The 13,979-nt window shown below is 34.1% G+C and overlaps 1 protein-coding gene across 1 annotated transcript in view; it reads right to left on the reverse strand.

The window, feature by feature from the left end:
- LOC108739379 (division abnormally delayed protein) overlaps positions 1 to 13,979 on the reverse strand; it is a 454,546-nt gene that overhangs the window by 2,454 nt on the left and 438,113 nt on the right. Inside the window, exons 5-7 of the mRNA XM_025980560.1 lie at positions 9,263 to 9,591; positions 503 to 635; positions 97 to 262 (exon numbers count right to left, since the gene is read on the reverse strand). Of these exons, the coding sequence (XP_025836345.1) occupies positions 97 to 262; positions 503 to 635; positions 9,263 to 9,591 (628 nt within the window). The remainder of the gene's footprint in view (positions 1 to 96; positions 263 to 502; positions 636 to 9,262; positions 9,592 to 13,979) is intronic.

Genomic DNA, 13,979 nt, shown 5'->3' on the forward strand with positions numbered 1-13,979 from the left:
CTAAATCTACAAATTGGGTCACATTGATTATTTTAATGTAAAATATCTTTGTACTTGAGAATGCTAGCTACAGAACTATTAATCATAAATACTTACGATGAATTATGGGTCCACCTCCTGATCCTGAACCAGTTCGAGAATATTCGTCGTCGGAATCGTCCATGTCAGGTCCTTCACCAGAACCAGAACCATCTGCACTATCGCTTTGCATATAATTATCAGCTTCTGGTAAACCTACTACTCCCAAAGAAGATTTAACCATCTAAAATACAAAAAGGAATTTTGCTTTAATTAAAACATAACATTAACCTTTGAAACTATCGATAGTTTGTTATGTATTTATGAAATATATTTCAACCGTCATTTTCATAGTTCGATTAGGTACATGCTTTATTTAATGCTACACAAAATTTCACGTATCTATATGTAATTTACCAAAAAATAATTCGAGTAAACAATGACTAACAATATCTAATGCTGAATATATAGAATAAAGAATTACCTGATGAACATGACGTAATTTATCTGCTAAATTTGCAATCCGGGGATCAATGTTTTGAAGATCTATGCTTGGTTTAACTTCAGGGTTGTATTTTTGCATATCCAAACGAACGTCTACAATGGTTTGCGAATATCTGTAAACAAAATAAATCATTCAGAACAAACAACGAAAAGTTTACCGAAAACTTATAAATGTATTTCTGCCTTGAGTGGGATTTAAATCGATATCAGGGATAACTATCTAGTTCTGTAAACATTATATATAGGTGCGCCTTTTTACACTAAGTTAGGCGAGAGCATAAAAGTATTTTAACAGTAAACGCATTGGATTGAATGTGTTGAACAAAACAGTTACGAACCCTTTTACTTGTAAATAGATTTGTCGAAGAAAATGAGTTACCTACATGTAACATCAGATGTGGGTAAAACCATAATGAGCATTTATTTGTTAAACCTCAAAAAATCATTGAAAGAATATTTTCCAGAGAAGTTGAGCTAAGACAGCTAAGAAAACAATTGCACATAGCGGTGCTGTTGTTATACCCCTGCGGATATTCAAATTCAGTTGTAGGGCATTAAACCTAATTTTAATGGTGTTATAACTTATACGTAAAAATATTTACTTTTTGGTTTTTAAGATACAGAGCGGAATTGAACAGTATCACTTTTGAGGCACCTCCTCCTCCCGTATCTCAGTTATCTATAAACTTATCGAAGAAGTTATAAATTATTCTTATACACTGTTTTTCGTAGAATTCAGTGACGTAGTCAACTTTTTTCCAGCATTTTCGGTTTTTTAGTTATGACGCAAACATATGTTTTTTAAATAGAACACCCTGTATATTATTTTTATATTTAATAGTCATAATGTGACCTTTCCAAATATACATCTTTACAGACAATCATTTTAAAAATTATTATGCTACAGATGTACCTACAATAATACTTTTAAACTTATTTCAAAAAATCTTTTTTAATTCTCAGTTTACTTTTATTTATTACAGCATTTTAAGTGATAAAATTAGTGATTTTACACAAAATAAAACAATAAGATTCTATACTCCAAAACAGAAAATCCAAAATTCAACGAACCGGATATTGAGGGGGTCATATCATAGAGGTCCATAGCTGTCAATTCATTTTTCAGTAAAGCTACTGTTTACCCTTAGCAGCGCAGGTTGTATCTTGGGGCACTGTCTTGTTGAAAATAAACGCCATTATAAATAATAATGGAAAATTTTCCATTAGTTCTGGAATAATTGTTTCGAGAATGCGACTTCCATCTAAAATTTTGTAGATTATGCGTCTTATCAAAAATTGCACAGTGATTTTCTGTAAACCAATTTCCTGTATTATGGCGATTGAAAATACACGCACTTCAAAAATAAAATTCATCGGACTAGACGACGAGCTTGCCAAAAGATTCGATTGTTGTAAATAGTATTCGCAAAACAACATTCGGCGCTTGGCATCGGTTAAGTGTATTAAATTATCTTGTAAATGCATTAAAACTAAATACGTATTCATCAAAGAAGTAAAACTCATGTATTCGGCATGTTTTGATCATCTCACTTTAAAACGCAACAATTTTGAAAAAAGTCGTAGAGGGAATGTGTGGTAAAATTCACCAAAAGGAATAAATCGCTCACTTTTAAGTATGTATTAATCATTTAAAAATAGGGGATCGGGCCCACGGATTAATACATTTTAACTTCTTCGATAAGTTTAAAGATAACTGAAATAAAGGGGAGTGCCCCACGGTGATACTTTCCAATTCCGCCCTGTACTAGTGAATTAATTATTATTTAAATTAACTTTACTCACTACAGATAACCTGAAATTAATGTGAAAAAAAATTTATGCTGTGACTCCTTCGTCGGGAATAGAACCCGAGCCTCGAGTTTTACGCACCAGTACTGAATTTAACCCTATAACAATTCAGTGTCTCCGCCCTGTATCTCAAAAACCAAAAGGGATATGAAAATTTTGCTGGTGCCATCTTTATTATCACAAATACGTGAATACCGCAATCTTCTATGTTTACAATAAAAGAAATACCCCGCAAAATTGCAAAAAATTGGATACCTTGACACAATAAGGTATCAAGGGTCTTAATTGCAAAATTATTGTCAATTTACTTTTTTTGTCGAGGTGAGATTCCACCAAAAAAGAGTGTCTAATGTTATAAATTCAAACGAGATTCGGAATTAAAAGAATGTTTACTTTTCTTTTCAATAAGTAACTTTAATAAAATTATAGGAAAATTTGTTACTTTTTTTGCTGCATTTGAGTAATAATTTACTTTGTAGGTTTAGTTTCATTCAATTTACCATCATTCATATCGTACGCCTATATATTCATGTGAGAGTATCGGAGTCTTTCAGTTTAAGCGACTTTCGATGTTTTCATGAATTTTACAAAAGCTGATAGGAATATTTATGGATCGGACTTCGTCAAATAAATTGCAGTCCAATATCTATCTCGAACCCTAAGGTAAACTTCTTGACTGCAACTTTTCTCATTTTTCATCTATATATCTAACCTACTTATATCGAAACATTGCATTTGAAGTGTAAATTTTCAAATTCTATCCCACTAATAGGAAATCACGCGCTTTATTGAATTGTATTCTGTGTACTCCATTTGTTTACATGGAAAGCGAAGATCAGTATATTGCTTGGAACATCCGACAAGTTGTTGGTCTACATATTTAATGTGAGTATACTTTCAACCGGCTTCAAAAAAAGTGGAGGTTCTCAGGAGCGGACTGGGACTATGAAAAGGCCCGGGAATTTTAGGAGAGCCTTTAAAGTTTTAAAAGAAAACAACGTTGTTTTTTTGTTTATGCATTAACTAAACACAACTACCTTTTGTTGGTATCATTTATTGGTATCGAAAATTTTTAGTTTTTTGAATCTTATATGGATTACTGCTGATGTACACAAGTTGAACGAGTGGTCGAAGTCTCAAATCAAAGCTCTCATTATTATCTACACAAGTACGAAGCGCTTTTTTTGAATGAACTTTTCGTTTTTATTTCATTAAAAAAAAACTTAAAACTTATTAAATAAATTCCAGCTACATGGTAATGAGTTAGAATCTGCGCTTCAGGCAAATGATAGTTTAGGGTGTTCTCAAGAAAAGTACGATTTTTGTTAGATGTTAAACAAACAGAAATATTTTGATTTTTTTAAGGAACTGCATGAGTAATTGGAAAACATTAAAAACTGCCCCTTTGGAAGAATACGAACGTATACATGAAGACGCTAAAACGTTTTCTGACACTGAATTAAATGAAGATAATGAAGAACACTCTAAAGCAAACAACGAATTTGTAAAAACTGTCTTTTGTGCTCTTTTCACATTTTGCATAGATACAATTTATTAGGTGGGATATATCCAGTTGCATATAAATACGCATTGATTCTATAACGCACGCATCCTGGGAACGGTCTTTTAAAATTTATAATTCTATATACGGGTCAAGAAAAGCTAAAAACATTCATGCTAATGGTTTCAGAGAAAGATATCTTAGAAAATATAGAAGTTTATGATATACAGTAAAAGATCCTTATTCACGGTTGCAACCCAGTTCCTGTATTCGCGGTTGCTATCGGTAAACAGAAAAGGATTCGATGTCATTTATCGTATTAAGGGGATTGGCCGCAATAGATCGCTCGTGCCTACTGTGAATTTTTCCGAAAACATGGGTTTCTGTTCTAAAAAAAAATAAACGGCTACTAGAGTTTGTCTGTTAACATAACACGCTGAATCACACCTAATCTAATCTAACAAATAAACAATACTTGAGCAAAAATTATAAAACAAATAATTACCAGCTCATTGAGTGCAACGTTGCGGACCGTATTTCTCTAGCAGGACCGGAATTGAATTTACCTGTACTTTCGAAACATTTACTTAATTTTCATGTATTATATAGTGCTCTATCGCCTCTCCTGCGAGCTAGGTACACCCAGTACAGTACTAACTATATTTCAATATACACTTCTTGTATAAATGGAGATTTTAAATATCAAACTGCACAAGAATAATCATCCTGTGTACAGCAAAATTGTGTGGGTAAAATTTATTGCACACGCGATAATCAAGTGGTAAATGCATTGTAATATTCTTTCTCCTTGGTAATTTCTGATTGTAGCGGTAGGCTAATCGTCTGTTTCTGCGTTTTTCTCACTTTTTCAATGTAATAAAGTATGAATTGCGGACGTCTAGAGTATCGTATTTACACGAAAGGCAACGCATTATTCTGCATTTAAAACCAGTAGCCCTTCAATGTTTGTTAGCTTTTAATTTGCATGCATAAGCGATTTACTTCAGAATCAACTACAAACTACATCATGTCGAAGTAGCACTTCAGAAATTAAACTTCCATTTACGTAAGGGCACTTAGTCCAAATCGCTTTTTTTAATTATAAATAATTTGTCTGACGATGTTCAGACAAAAAAGGTAAATATGTAATTACACATGTAAAGATGTGAGTGATTAGGTATTCGCTATAAATCAGCTGGAAGGTAAGGTGGATACATTATTTTTTGTATTATGCATCTAATTATACAAACTAGGCATTGAAGGTTAAACAAGCAACAAACAAATTGACACGATGCAAATCCAGAATGATGAATTTCACTTAAACAACAACGGCGAAAGACTACATAATCTAAGGGTCTTCTCCAAACCAAGTTTCCGTGCTTTACTCTCTAAGTCTAGTGAATGAAATTTTCAAAATACTTTCATTTAAGATTTACTATTTTTTTACATAATCTTCTTATCAGTCAAACAATTTGGCTACTGGCACGGAAACAACCAAAGTAATCAAACTCGAAAAATCCGTCTGGTTAATAAGGTGAATGTGAGAATGTGGTCCATCCGACTCTTCCCAGAAAGCTTTATCCTCCCTACTTTGTTGAATATATTTTGCCACCAATGCACCAATTACACAGATATAGATTTGCTTTACACAATATAACTAATGTTTGTTCAACGTTCAGTAGAAACTGCCAGACAAAGATCAGCGCGTCAGATACGGTTTCAACAGAATAGGGACCAACTCTATTTGATGTCTTGACATAACGTTTTATGAAATCCTACAAACGGTGCGATAAACCCCATCTGTAGTACAATGCTACATTTAGTGGAATTCAAATCGCAATTCGCGTCTGGCAGTTTCGACTGTATTCCACCATGAACTTCTTTGTTCGATTTTGATAACATGCCTATGACATAGGGTGTGAGCTACGTCGTGGATTCAGTTCAGTAAGTAGATATCTATTTATGTAAGTCAACCTTGCTGAACATATTGAATTCCACTAAATGTAGCATTATATTTTAGATGGCGTTTACCGTGTCGTTTATAGTATTTCATAAAACGCTGTGTGAAGGCAGAAGGCAAAGTTAGTCCATATCCCCCGGCAAACTCGTCACAGCCGGCGTCTCCCAAGGTTCCAAGCTATTGCCCATTCTATTCAACTTCTTCTGAGCAGACTCTCCTCCTCATTCATACCTCTACCCATTTCCCAGCCTTCCTAACGAATCTTCCCTTGGGATGTACAACCTTTTGGTTGATCTCCCTACTCGAGGAGGCGTTTTACTCGGTAGGGGCTTCGGCGAATCCGACACTACCCCCATCCAGGGGGTGTCTTTTGAAAATTTCCCTTTTTCGAGGAAAAACTAAACAAAAAAGTCTATGTTCTGTCGAAGCTGTCTTCGTGGCGCTGATGAGATCCAATCAGATCGAAATCGCGGTCACCGTCTGGCAGTTTCGACTGAATACTAATCATGAACTTCTTTGTTATAATAAACGACATTATATTGTGTAGAGCAAATCACTATTTTCACGTATTGATTGATATGTGGAAAAATAACATGATTTCAGAACGGAAAACTTCAAAATGACCCAAAACCCGATTGTTTTAGTGCCCAATGTCTCATGCACACTTTTGTTGAGAATGATGTCAACTACAACATACTGAAATTTTAGCCAACTTCACCGAAAGTACGTTCACATATGATTGGTGCAGAGTTCTTTTCACAGGGTAATCAGAATCGCAAAAATAAACTTGACTGTCTCGTTCAGCTCACTTCATTCACCAAGCTTCGAGAAAAAACACGGGAACTTAGTATTGCGACTACCCGCGTATAATTAACTACCTTTTTAAATTAATAAATATTCCATTTACAAATATTGTCTGTGTGGCTCATTCCCATTAAATTAATGTCAATTGTGATTAGAGTAACACGTTTGGAAATCGATTACAGAGCAAATTTCAAATCTATCTATCTAGACAATATAGAAAATTAATTGGCGATTGAAATCAAGTTTGTCTGTGGTAGGCAATCCAGATTTTGTAGGACAATTTGCCCCATTGTATTCAATTAATTTGTAATAATAAGAAATATTTTGGTGTATGGTATCACTAATAGTACAATCAAAGATATTGGTAAATATTAAGTTTTAATAGTAAAATAATATAAAGAAATCAAAGTCAAGAGCCATTAATTTAGAATAAACACGAACGTTTCGCTTCTTGGTAATAAAAAAACAATAAATATAACAAATAGTTAAAAGCATACTAAATTAGACAATAAATTAAATATTAACATATGCATGTGTTTTACGTATGGGTTATTATTCTGTAAGTGTTCCTTTTGGCCTGGCGTTAGATATTGCATACAAGCATATCTTCTTTTTTCAGTCGACTCCAAAAAAAGGAGGTTGTCAAGTCGATTGATTTTTTTTGTTTGTATATTACCCGATCTCTTCGTCAATTGTGAATCGATTTTAATGATTATTCTTTTATTGAAGAAGCAATATCTCAGGGTTAGTTCCATTTAAATTTGACGAAAAAATTCCACCTCCAAGGGTGGAAGATTAGAGGATTACTAAAAATAGTTGGAGAAATTAACGTAACTTCAATATTTCAGTTAGATCTTTTGAACGTTTTGGTTTGTTTGTGCATATAGGTAAATGAATGAAGTCGGTTTGTATACGTCAGTACACTTCAATTATATAGTATATATTTCAGTAGATGGCGCATACGGTAACGTACTCACACAACAGAGCTTCTTTATAGCTTTCCTTTTCATAACGCAACTGTTTGCAGATGTATCGCTAATAGCTACTAACAACAAATATTTATAGGTGGATTTTTCCACCTCATAGGTTTTCAGTTTTTTATTCCAAACACAACCATCAAAAAGTAATTAATTATTTCATATGAAAGACGTACGAAAACACAATAGTGAAATCTCGTTTTGACTTTTGATTATTAATTACAGATGTTAATATTTTTATACAATGTCTGAATATAGCGTTGCTAAAATTTAAACTTCTAGATACACAAGGTATCATAAAATAGGATATGGGAAAACTGAAAAAAAAAAAAGCATCTACTGCTCTAATTTATACAATAATGGCGAATTTTCCTTGAAATCTACCCAAAACTTTTTGCATGAAAGGGAGATAGGGAAACGCTTTTTTATTTTATAATACACAAATTACGAGTAATTACAGAATACGAAGCCTGTTTAAAAAGTATCGCAAATTTTGTGTTTTTTCAAAAACTACTTATTTATTTATGAAAATCTACTTTGTCCCTTACAAAGTAATCTCTACCAGATGTAATACATTTGTGCCAACATTTTTTTCCAATTCTTGAAGCACTTGAAAAAAGAGTAGCGTCGTCCTTTCATGGGTCTCTACAGTTTCGGGAACAAGAAAAAGCCACAGAAGACCAGATTTGAGGAATACGGTGGCTGCGGAATTATTAGTGAGTTGGTTTTGAGCAAAAATTCGCGCACAAACAATGACGTATCAGCAAAGGCGTTATCATGGTGCAAAGGCAAATTTTTGTTCTTACTTCTTTACTTCACTCAAACTGCGCATAATTTGCACGTAATATTCCTTATTGACCGTTTTACACTGTGGCAAGAACTCATGATGCACCACATCTTTGCAATCGAAAAAAATTGTAAGCAAAACCTTCACATTTGGCCTAACTTGGCGCGCTTTTTTCGATTTTGGCTCCTGCGGCAGCTTTCATTGGGATAATTGAGCTTTTATTTCCACGTCATAACCATAAACCTATGATTCGTTACTAGTAATGACCCTCTGGAGAAAATTTCGGTCGTCGCGGACAAAGTCCAAATGCTTCTCAGCAATGTTAATAAAATGCTGTTTTTGGTAGAAATTGAAAAATTTTGGTACGAATTTTGTGGCCACCCGTCTCATACCCCAATCATTGGTAAAAATTGAATAGTACGACTCAATCGATATATTTAGGTCCACAGTATTAATTTCTCTAACGGTGATTCGATGATTAGCCAATTCTATTTTCTTCACTTTATCAATGTTTTCGTCTGTTGTTGACGTCCTCGGGCGTCCGGCACGCTCTGCGTCGTTCTCATCTTCCCGGCCCTCTGAGAACATTTTGTACCACTCATAAACGTTGTTTCATCGAAGGTAGCTTCAGCATATGCCAAGATTAGGAATGCGTCCACGTACTTAATTTTGTTTTTTAGGCAAAAATCGAAGACAAGCCAAAACACGTGCAAGCAAAAAAGCTGTCAAATGTTAACCGAACATTCAAAATGGCCGAACTTGTCTATATAAGTGACAGATATGAATACCAACATAATGCCACAAAAAAAATTGAATATCGAATATATGTTACCCGCGGAAAATCAAAATGCGCGATACTTTTTGAACAGACCTCGTACAAATACATTTGATTTTTTACTTACTCTCCGATTCGCTCTCCATTCCAGCAGTGTTGATCCTTGGGTTCGGCAAAGCTATCGTCTTTACAAAGACTTTCCGCCAAGTTTCCATAAAACCCTCTACTTTTTCCAATGGAACCAAGGAATTGCGTCAAATGGTTATTCGGTGGTTGAGAAAATATCCGAACTTTGGCTGCCATCCGAGGTTTACTACCGCCCGCGTAAGTAGAACTCGGAGAAGACGAAACCGTTGACGAAGAAGAATCTGAAGTTGGTGGCGTTGTTGTTAAAGATTTGGCAACAGGGAGATGATTCTGTTCTGACAATTTGGCCACACCACAGGATCGCTTGACCTGAAAGGATAAACGAAAATAAGCACAGAGTTTCAGACGAATATGTCGGTTAACAAAATAACGTTTTGAGAATCGTTCAAATAACATCAAATGGCTCAATTTCACAGCAACGCGGAAAGTAGACGTTTTGAGGAAAATCGATTAAGCTGATTAGATTTTGTAGGAAATCGAAAATATATATCGTTTCAGAATAGAATTGTAACTTTACCGTTGTGGAAAAATATTAAAACCTAAAATACCACAGTATTCTGGCGAATCTGCCAGACGCGGATCGCGATCTGACCACTTAGAATTTCTTTGTTTGATTTTCGTCGAACGTCCTTATAAGATATGGTGAAATACGCCGTGGATTCAATCAGTAAGTACATATCCAACTATGTAAATGGACATTGTTGAACATTTTTGAATTCCACAAAATGCAGCATTGTACTACAGATGGCGTTTACCATGCCGTTTGTAGGATTTCATATGTAATATAAAATTCATCAATTTTGGGCACCCCTTCCCACACGTAACAGGACAAATTTATGCTTGAAAGCAGAAAAGAAGGATTGGTTTTAATTTCCAATAATTCCCCATTTTAGAAGGATTCAACTTTCCAGTTCTATAATATTTACGCAATGTAAACCTTAATAAGCGTTGCTAGACGTCCCTATTTTGGCGGGACGTCCCAATTTTTAAATCAAAATTAAATGTCCCGCGCGGGACAAGTTCAGTCCCGCTTTTCGGGGATAACTTGACCGTGCGTGCCAAGTGCTGAGGAAGCGCGGGCGGGTGGCACAGATAAGTGTGCACTGGCCGCCCGTTTTTTCCAAAAAAAGATACCAGGAATATGTTTAAATTAGTGTCTTTCATATTAAGTATCCCAACATCAAACTGCTTTCCTGAACGCGTTTTTTCCCCGATGAATTTAAATGGTCGGATGTCAGAAATAAATGCTCCGTAAATTTAATAAAAGCAGAAATACTAATCCAGTTTCATCTGTGAAGAGTTCTTTATTAATGAGAAAAAGGAGACTTTAAAAGAAGTTAAATCTTCACAGAAATATTATGAATAAATAATCCTTATAAATAATTATTCTCTTATTGTTGCAATTTGTTACAATCACTCCTCAGACTATTGTTTGAAACGTCATATTTTTCTAATGAATAAAACTTTGAAAAAAGTCTAGATAATGGGATCGAAAGAGGAGGAGTGGTCTCCCCCACCACTGTACCATAAAAAGTTAGTGGCGGTCTCACCCCCATAAAAAGTTATGGGGGTTGAAAGTTGTTTATTTTGACAATTTTCATGCACTATAATTCAAATAAAATTCAATAAAAAAATTATTTTCCAGCGGGTGGAGGTGGGGGGCCTAGAAATGTATCAAAATTGGCATATTTATTAACTTTGAACTCCCATAACTTGTTATGGGGGTGAGACCGCCACGAACTTTTTATGGTACAGTGGTGGGGGAGACCTCCTCTTTCGATCCCCCCACCCCACCCCCGAAAGGGGTGGGGACCATCATCTAGACCTTTACCAAAACTTTTTTAATTTTGATTTCTGTTTTTTTATTCAGAAGACGAATAAAACTCAACTATTTAACGATAGGGTAAATCTGATTTAAAATATCACATTTTTATTATTTTATACATTTACTATGGCTATTTTTGCTATCTATTGTCACGTAAACGTAATTTGAACTAAAATAAAAAGATAAATATTTAAAAACTTCTGATTATATACGTTTTTTTACTGTCCCGCTTTCGACGAAAGAATCTCGCTCTTTTCATTCAAAAAGTTCCAAAATCCCGACTTGGCAAAAAAATCTGGCAACACAAACAAAAATAAAAAAATGTAATTAAAATGAATAAAAAGGACAAACTGTATTTATGATATTGCAGTTTCTTAATAAACAGTAACAGTAAACACCAACTGCGCTTATCGTTCATTTGATTAATTATTATTTCTCGCTTTTATATTTTGATCCTTTTTAAGTAACACATCACATCATTTTGTTGTGCAGAAATTAAAGTCAAGGTTCTGAGTCCTCCTAGTTAGCGTTGTTTCAATTTCTATACAGTGATTAATTTGTACAATATAAGTACGTTAACACGATGACGTGACTAACTTTTTCCTTTAATAGAACGAAACCGAAACGATCGGAATTACAAATGATCATGACACGACGATTAGGTTGCTAAAATGAACGAGCGACTGAATTAATCATGATGGCAAAACCTTATTAATAAAGCTTAGCTATAATTTTTTTGGGTCGTGCAATGTCAAGGTTTATTACTTTATTGTTGTTTTGACTGTCTGTTGAATTTTACAAGGTTAATAGACTAAATTAAAGAAATACCAGTGAAACTGACAACGTATATTCATAAAATATGCATCGTAATAAACAAAGAAGCCAAAACAGATGTTTTATTTTAATTTTATTTATTCTGAACAAATTATATTATTTTTATTACAGTTTATTGACATTTCAACAACTTATGCATAATGCATGAGTGAAATAAAATGGAAATTTTAAAAACAACCCGGCTATAAATAGCTGAAAACTACGAGTATAATTATTCCATTGAAAATACGTAGCACTAACCAGGGGCGGCCCTAGCCATTGCGAGGCTCCGGGCGGGTAGATTTTTTTATAAGATCCTTGTCTTTGTGGAATTATTTTTGCTACTAATAGCCTATTAGATTCCGAAGCTTTATGAAATGACTCCTATTGTGTATGTTCACTAGACGACACACCAATCGAATTTACGCTATCAGCTCTCTCTTTCGGCAAGTAGTAAGTAAGAGGAAGAGACATCCACTAACATGTTAGATTTTTGGTTAACGCTGCCAGACCTAAGAAAATTTCCCTAAACCTAGGAAGCTTGTAGCCAGCTTATAATGTTATTTCTAATATAATAATTCTTGTTTAAAGTTTGTAAAATTCTTTAAATACTTGCGAATAATTAAAGAAATAAGTTTTTCTTTTTTTTAAGCCAAATAATGTTTTTGTTGTTTAAATATCTTTTTTTCTCCATAAGAATTCCTGGGGAAGTATAAAGAAATTTTTGTAGAAACTTTACAATTTTAAACAAATTTAATTTCTTAATTCTTAATGAAGAACAAGATATTTTTGAATTTACCTACAATCGCGTGGCTTATTCAGTTTTTTTATAGCTGTTTCCTTGTGTTCGGATTGATAGTACGCTCGATAGCGCCAACATCGAATAATGGAAAGTCCAAATAATGAGAACTGCACATTAATTACGATGAAAATGAATGAACATACTGTATATATACGCAAACGTTCATTTTCTAAAAATAATGTTCGAGAGGTAATCTCCATTTTGTTGCACAAATTTTTGCAGTCATTTCTAGCGGTACTGCGGCCACTTTACCGCTACTCCTTTCTTTTAATGCCTGGAGTCCTGAGGAGGGTGGTTATTTTTGAAACACTTGTGAATTTAGGTACTCCCACGAAACTTTCCCCATTTTGGTAATAAGATTTGACGGCAAATGGGCGTTGTTCAGCCTATAGTTGGAACATTCAAAATTGGCATAGACAGCAATAAAATTGTCGCATTTACTTTCTTCTTTCAGCTTACTAACTAAACTACAGCGGACACTAATAAGAATAATAAAAAGGAATAACTTTACACCAATTGATGTGTAACAGAAAGAGACGCAGACAAGCGGAATTTAAGCATGTTGTCTGTATCGGACATTAAAAAAAGTTCAACATTGACCCTGATCTTTTGCGTACCTGAAGAACTGCCAACCGCTGCATCGCTTACTGTTAGTAGTAGTAATATATTTCAACATAAAGTTATTTACACAATACATACAATTCTTATCAAACTAAGCCTTGATTCATACACAACAATTACAAGAGAAAGTTAACTTAACTTAAATAATTAAAAAAAAAACTAATCGAATCTTATCGTATCACGTATCAGATACACATATACTACTCACCTGCATATATATTTCATTTATTCAACTTATACTAATTTATCTATTGAATCCCTCCCTTACATTAACTAAACTGAAACCCTTTCTTTTTTTTAATTATATTTTTAAGTAGGATCAGACCGTCGCCACTCCCACTTAATATCTCCTTACATGCATCTAAATCTTTACTTTCCTCACATCCTCCCAGTACATGCATCATTGTTTCATCTCCCCTTTCACATATCCTACATATCATTTCTTCTTCTTTCATCCAATATTTACATTTTCTACATTCATTTCCTACTCTAAACCTTGCAAATACTTCCACATCCTTCATTCTATTCAAATAGTCTGGCAAAAAGTCTCCCTGCCAATGCTCCCATAGCAACAACTTTAGACATTCCACATATCTCGACTTATCAATACTTCTTAGGTCTTCTGCCCTTATCATC

Source organism: Agrilus planipennis, unplaced genomic scaffold, assembly GCF_000699045.2.
Source record: "Agrilus planipennis isolate EAB-ADULT unplaced genomic scaffold, Apla_2.0 scaffold82, whole genome shotgun sequence".
In the NCBI taxonomy this organism is placed as follows: domain Eukaryota; kingdom Metazoa; phylum Arthropoda; class Insecta; order Coleoptera; family Buprestidae; genus Agrilus; species Agrilus planipennis.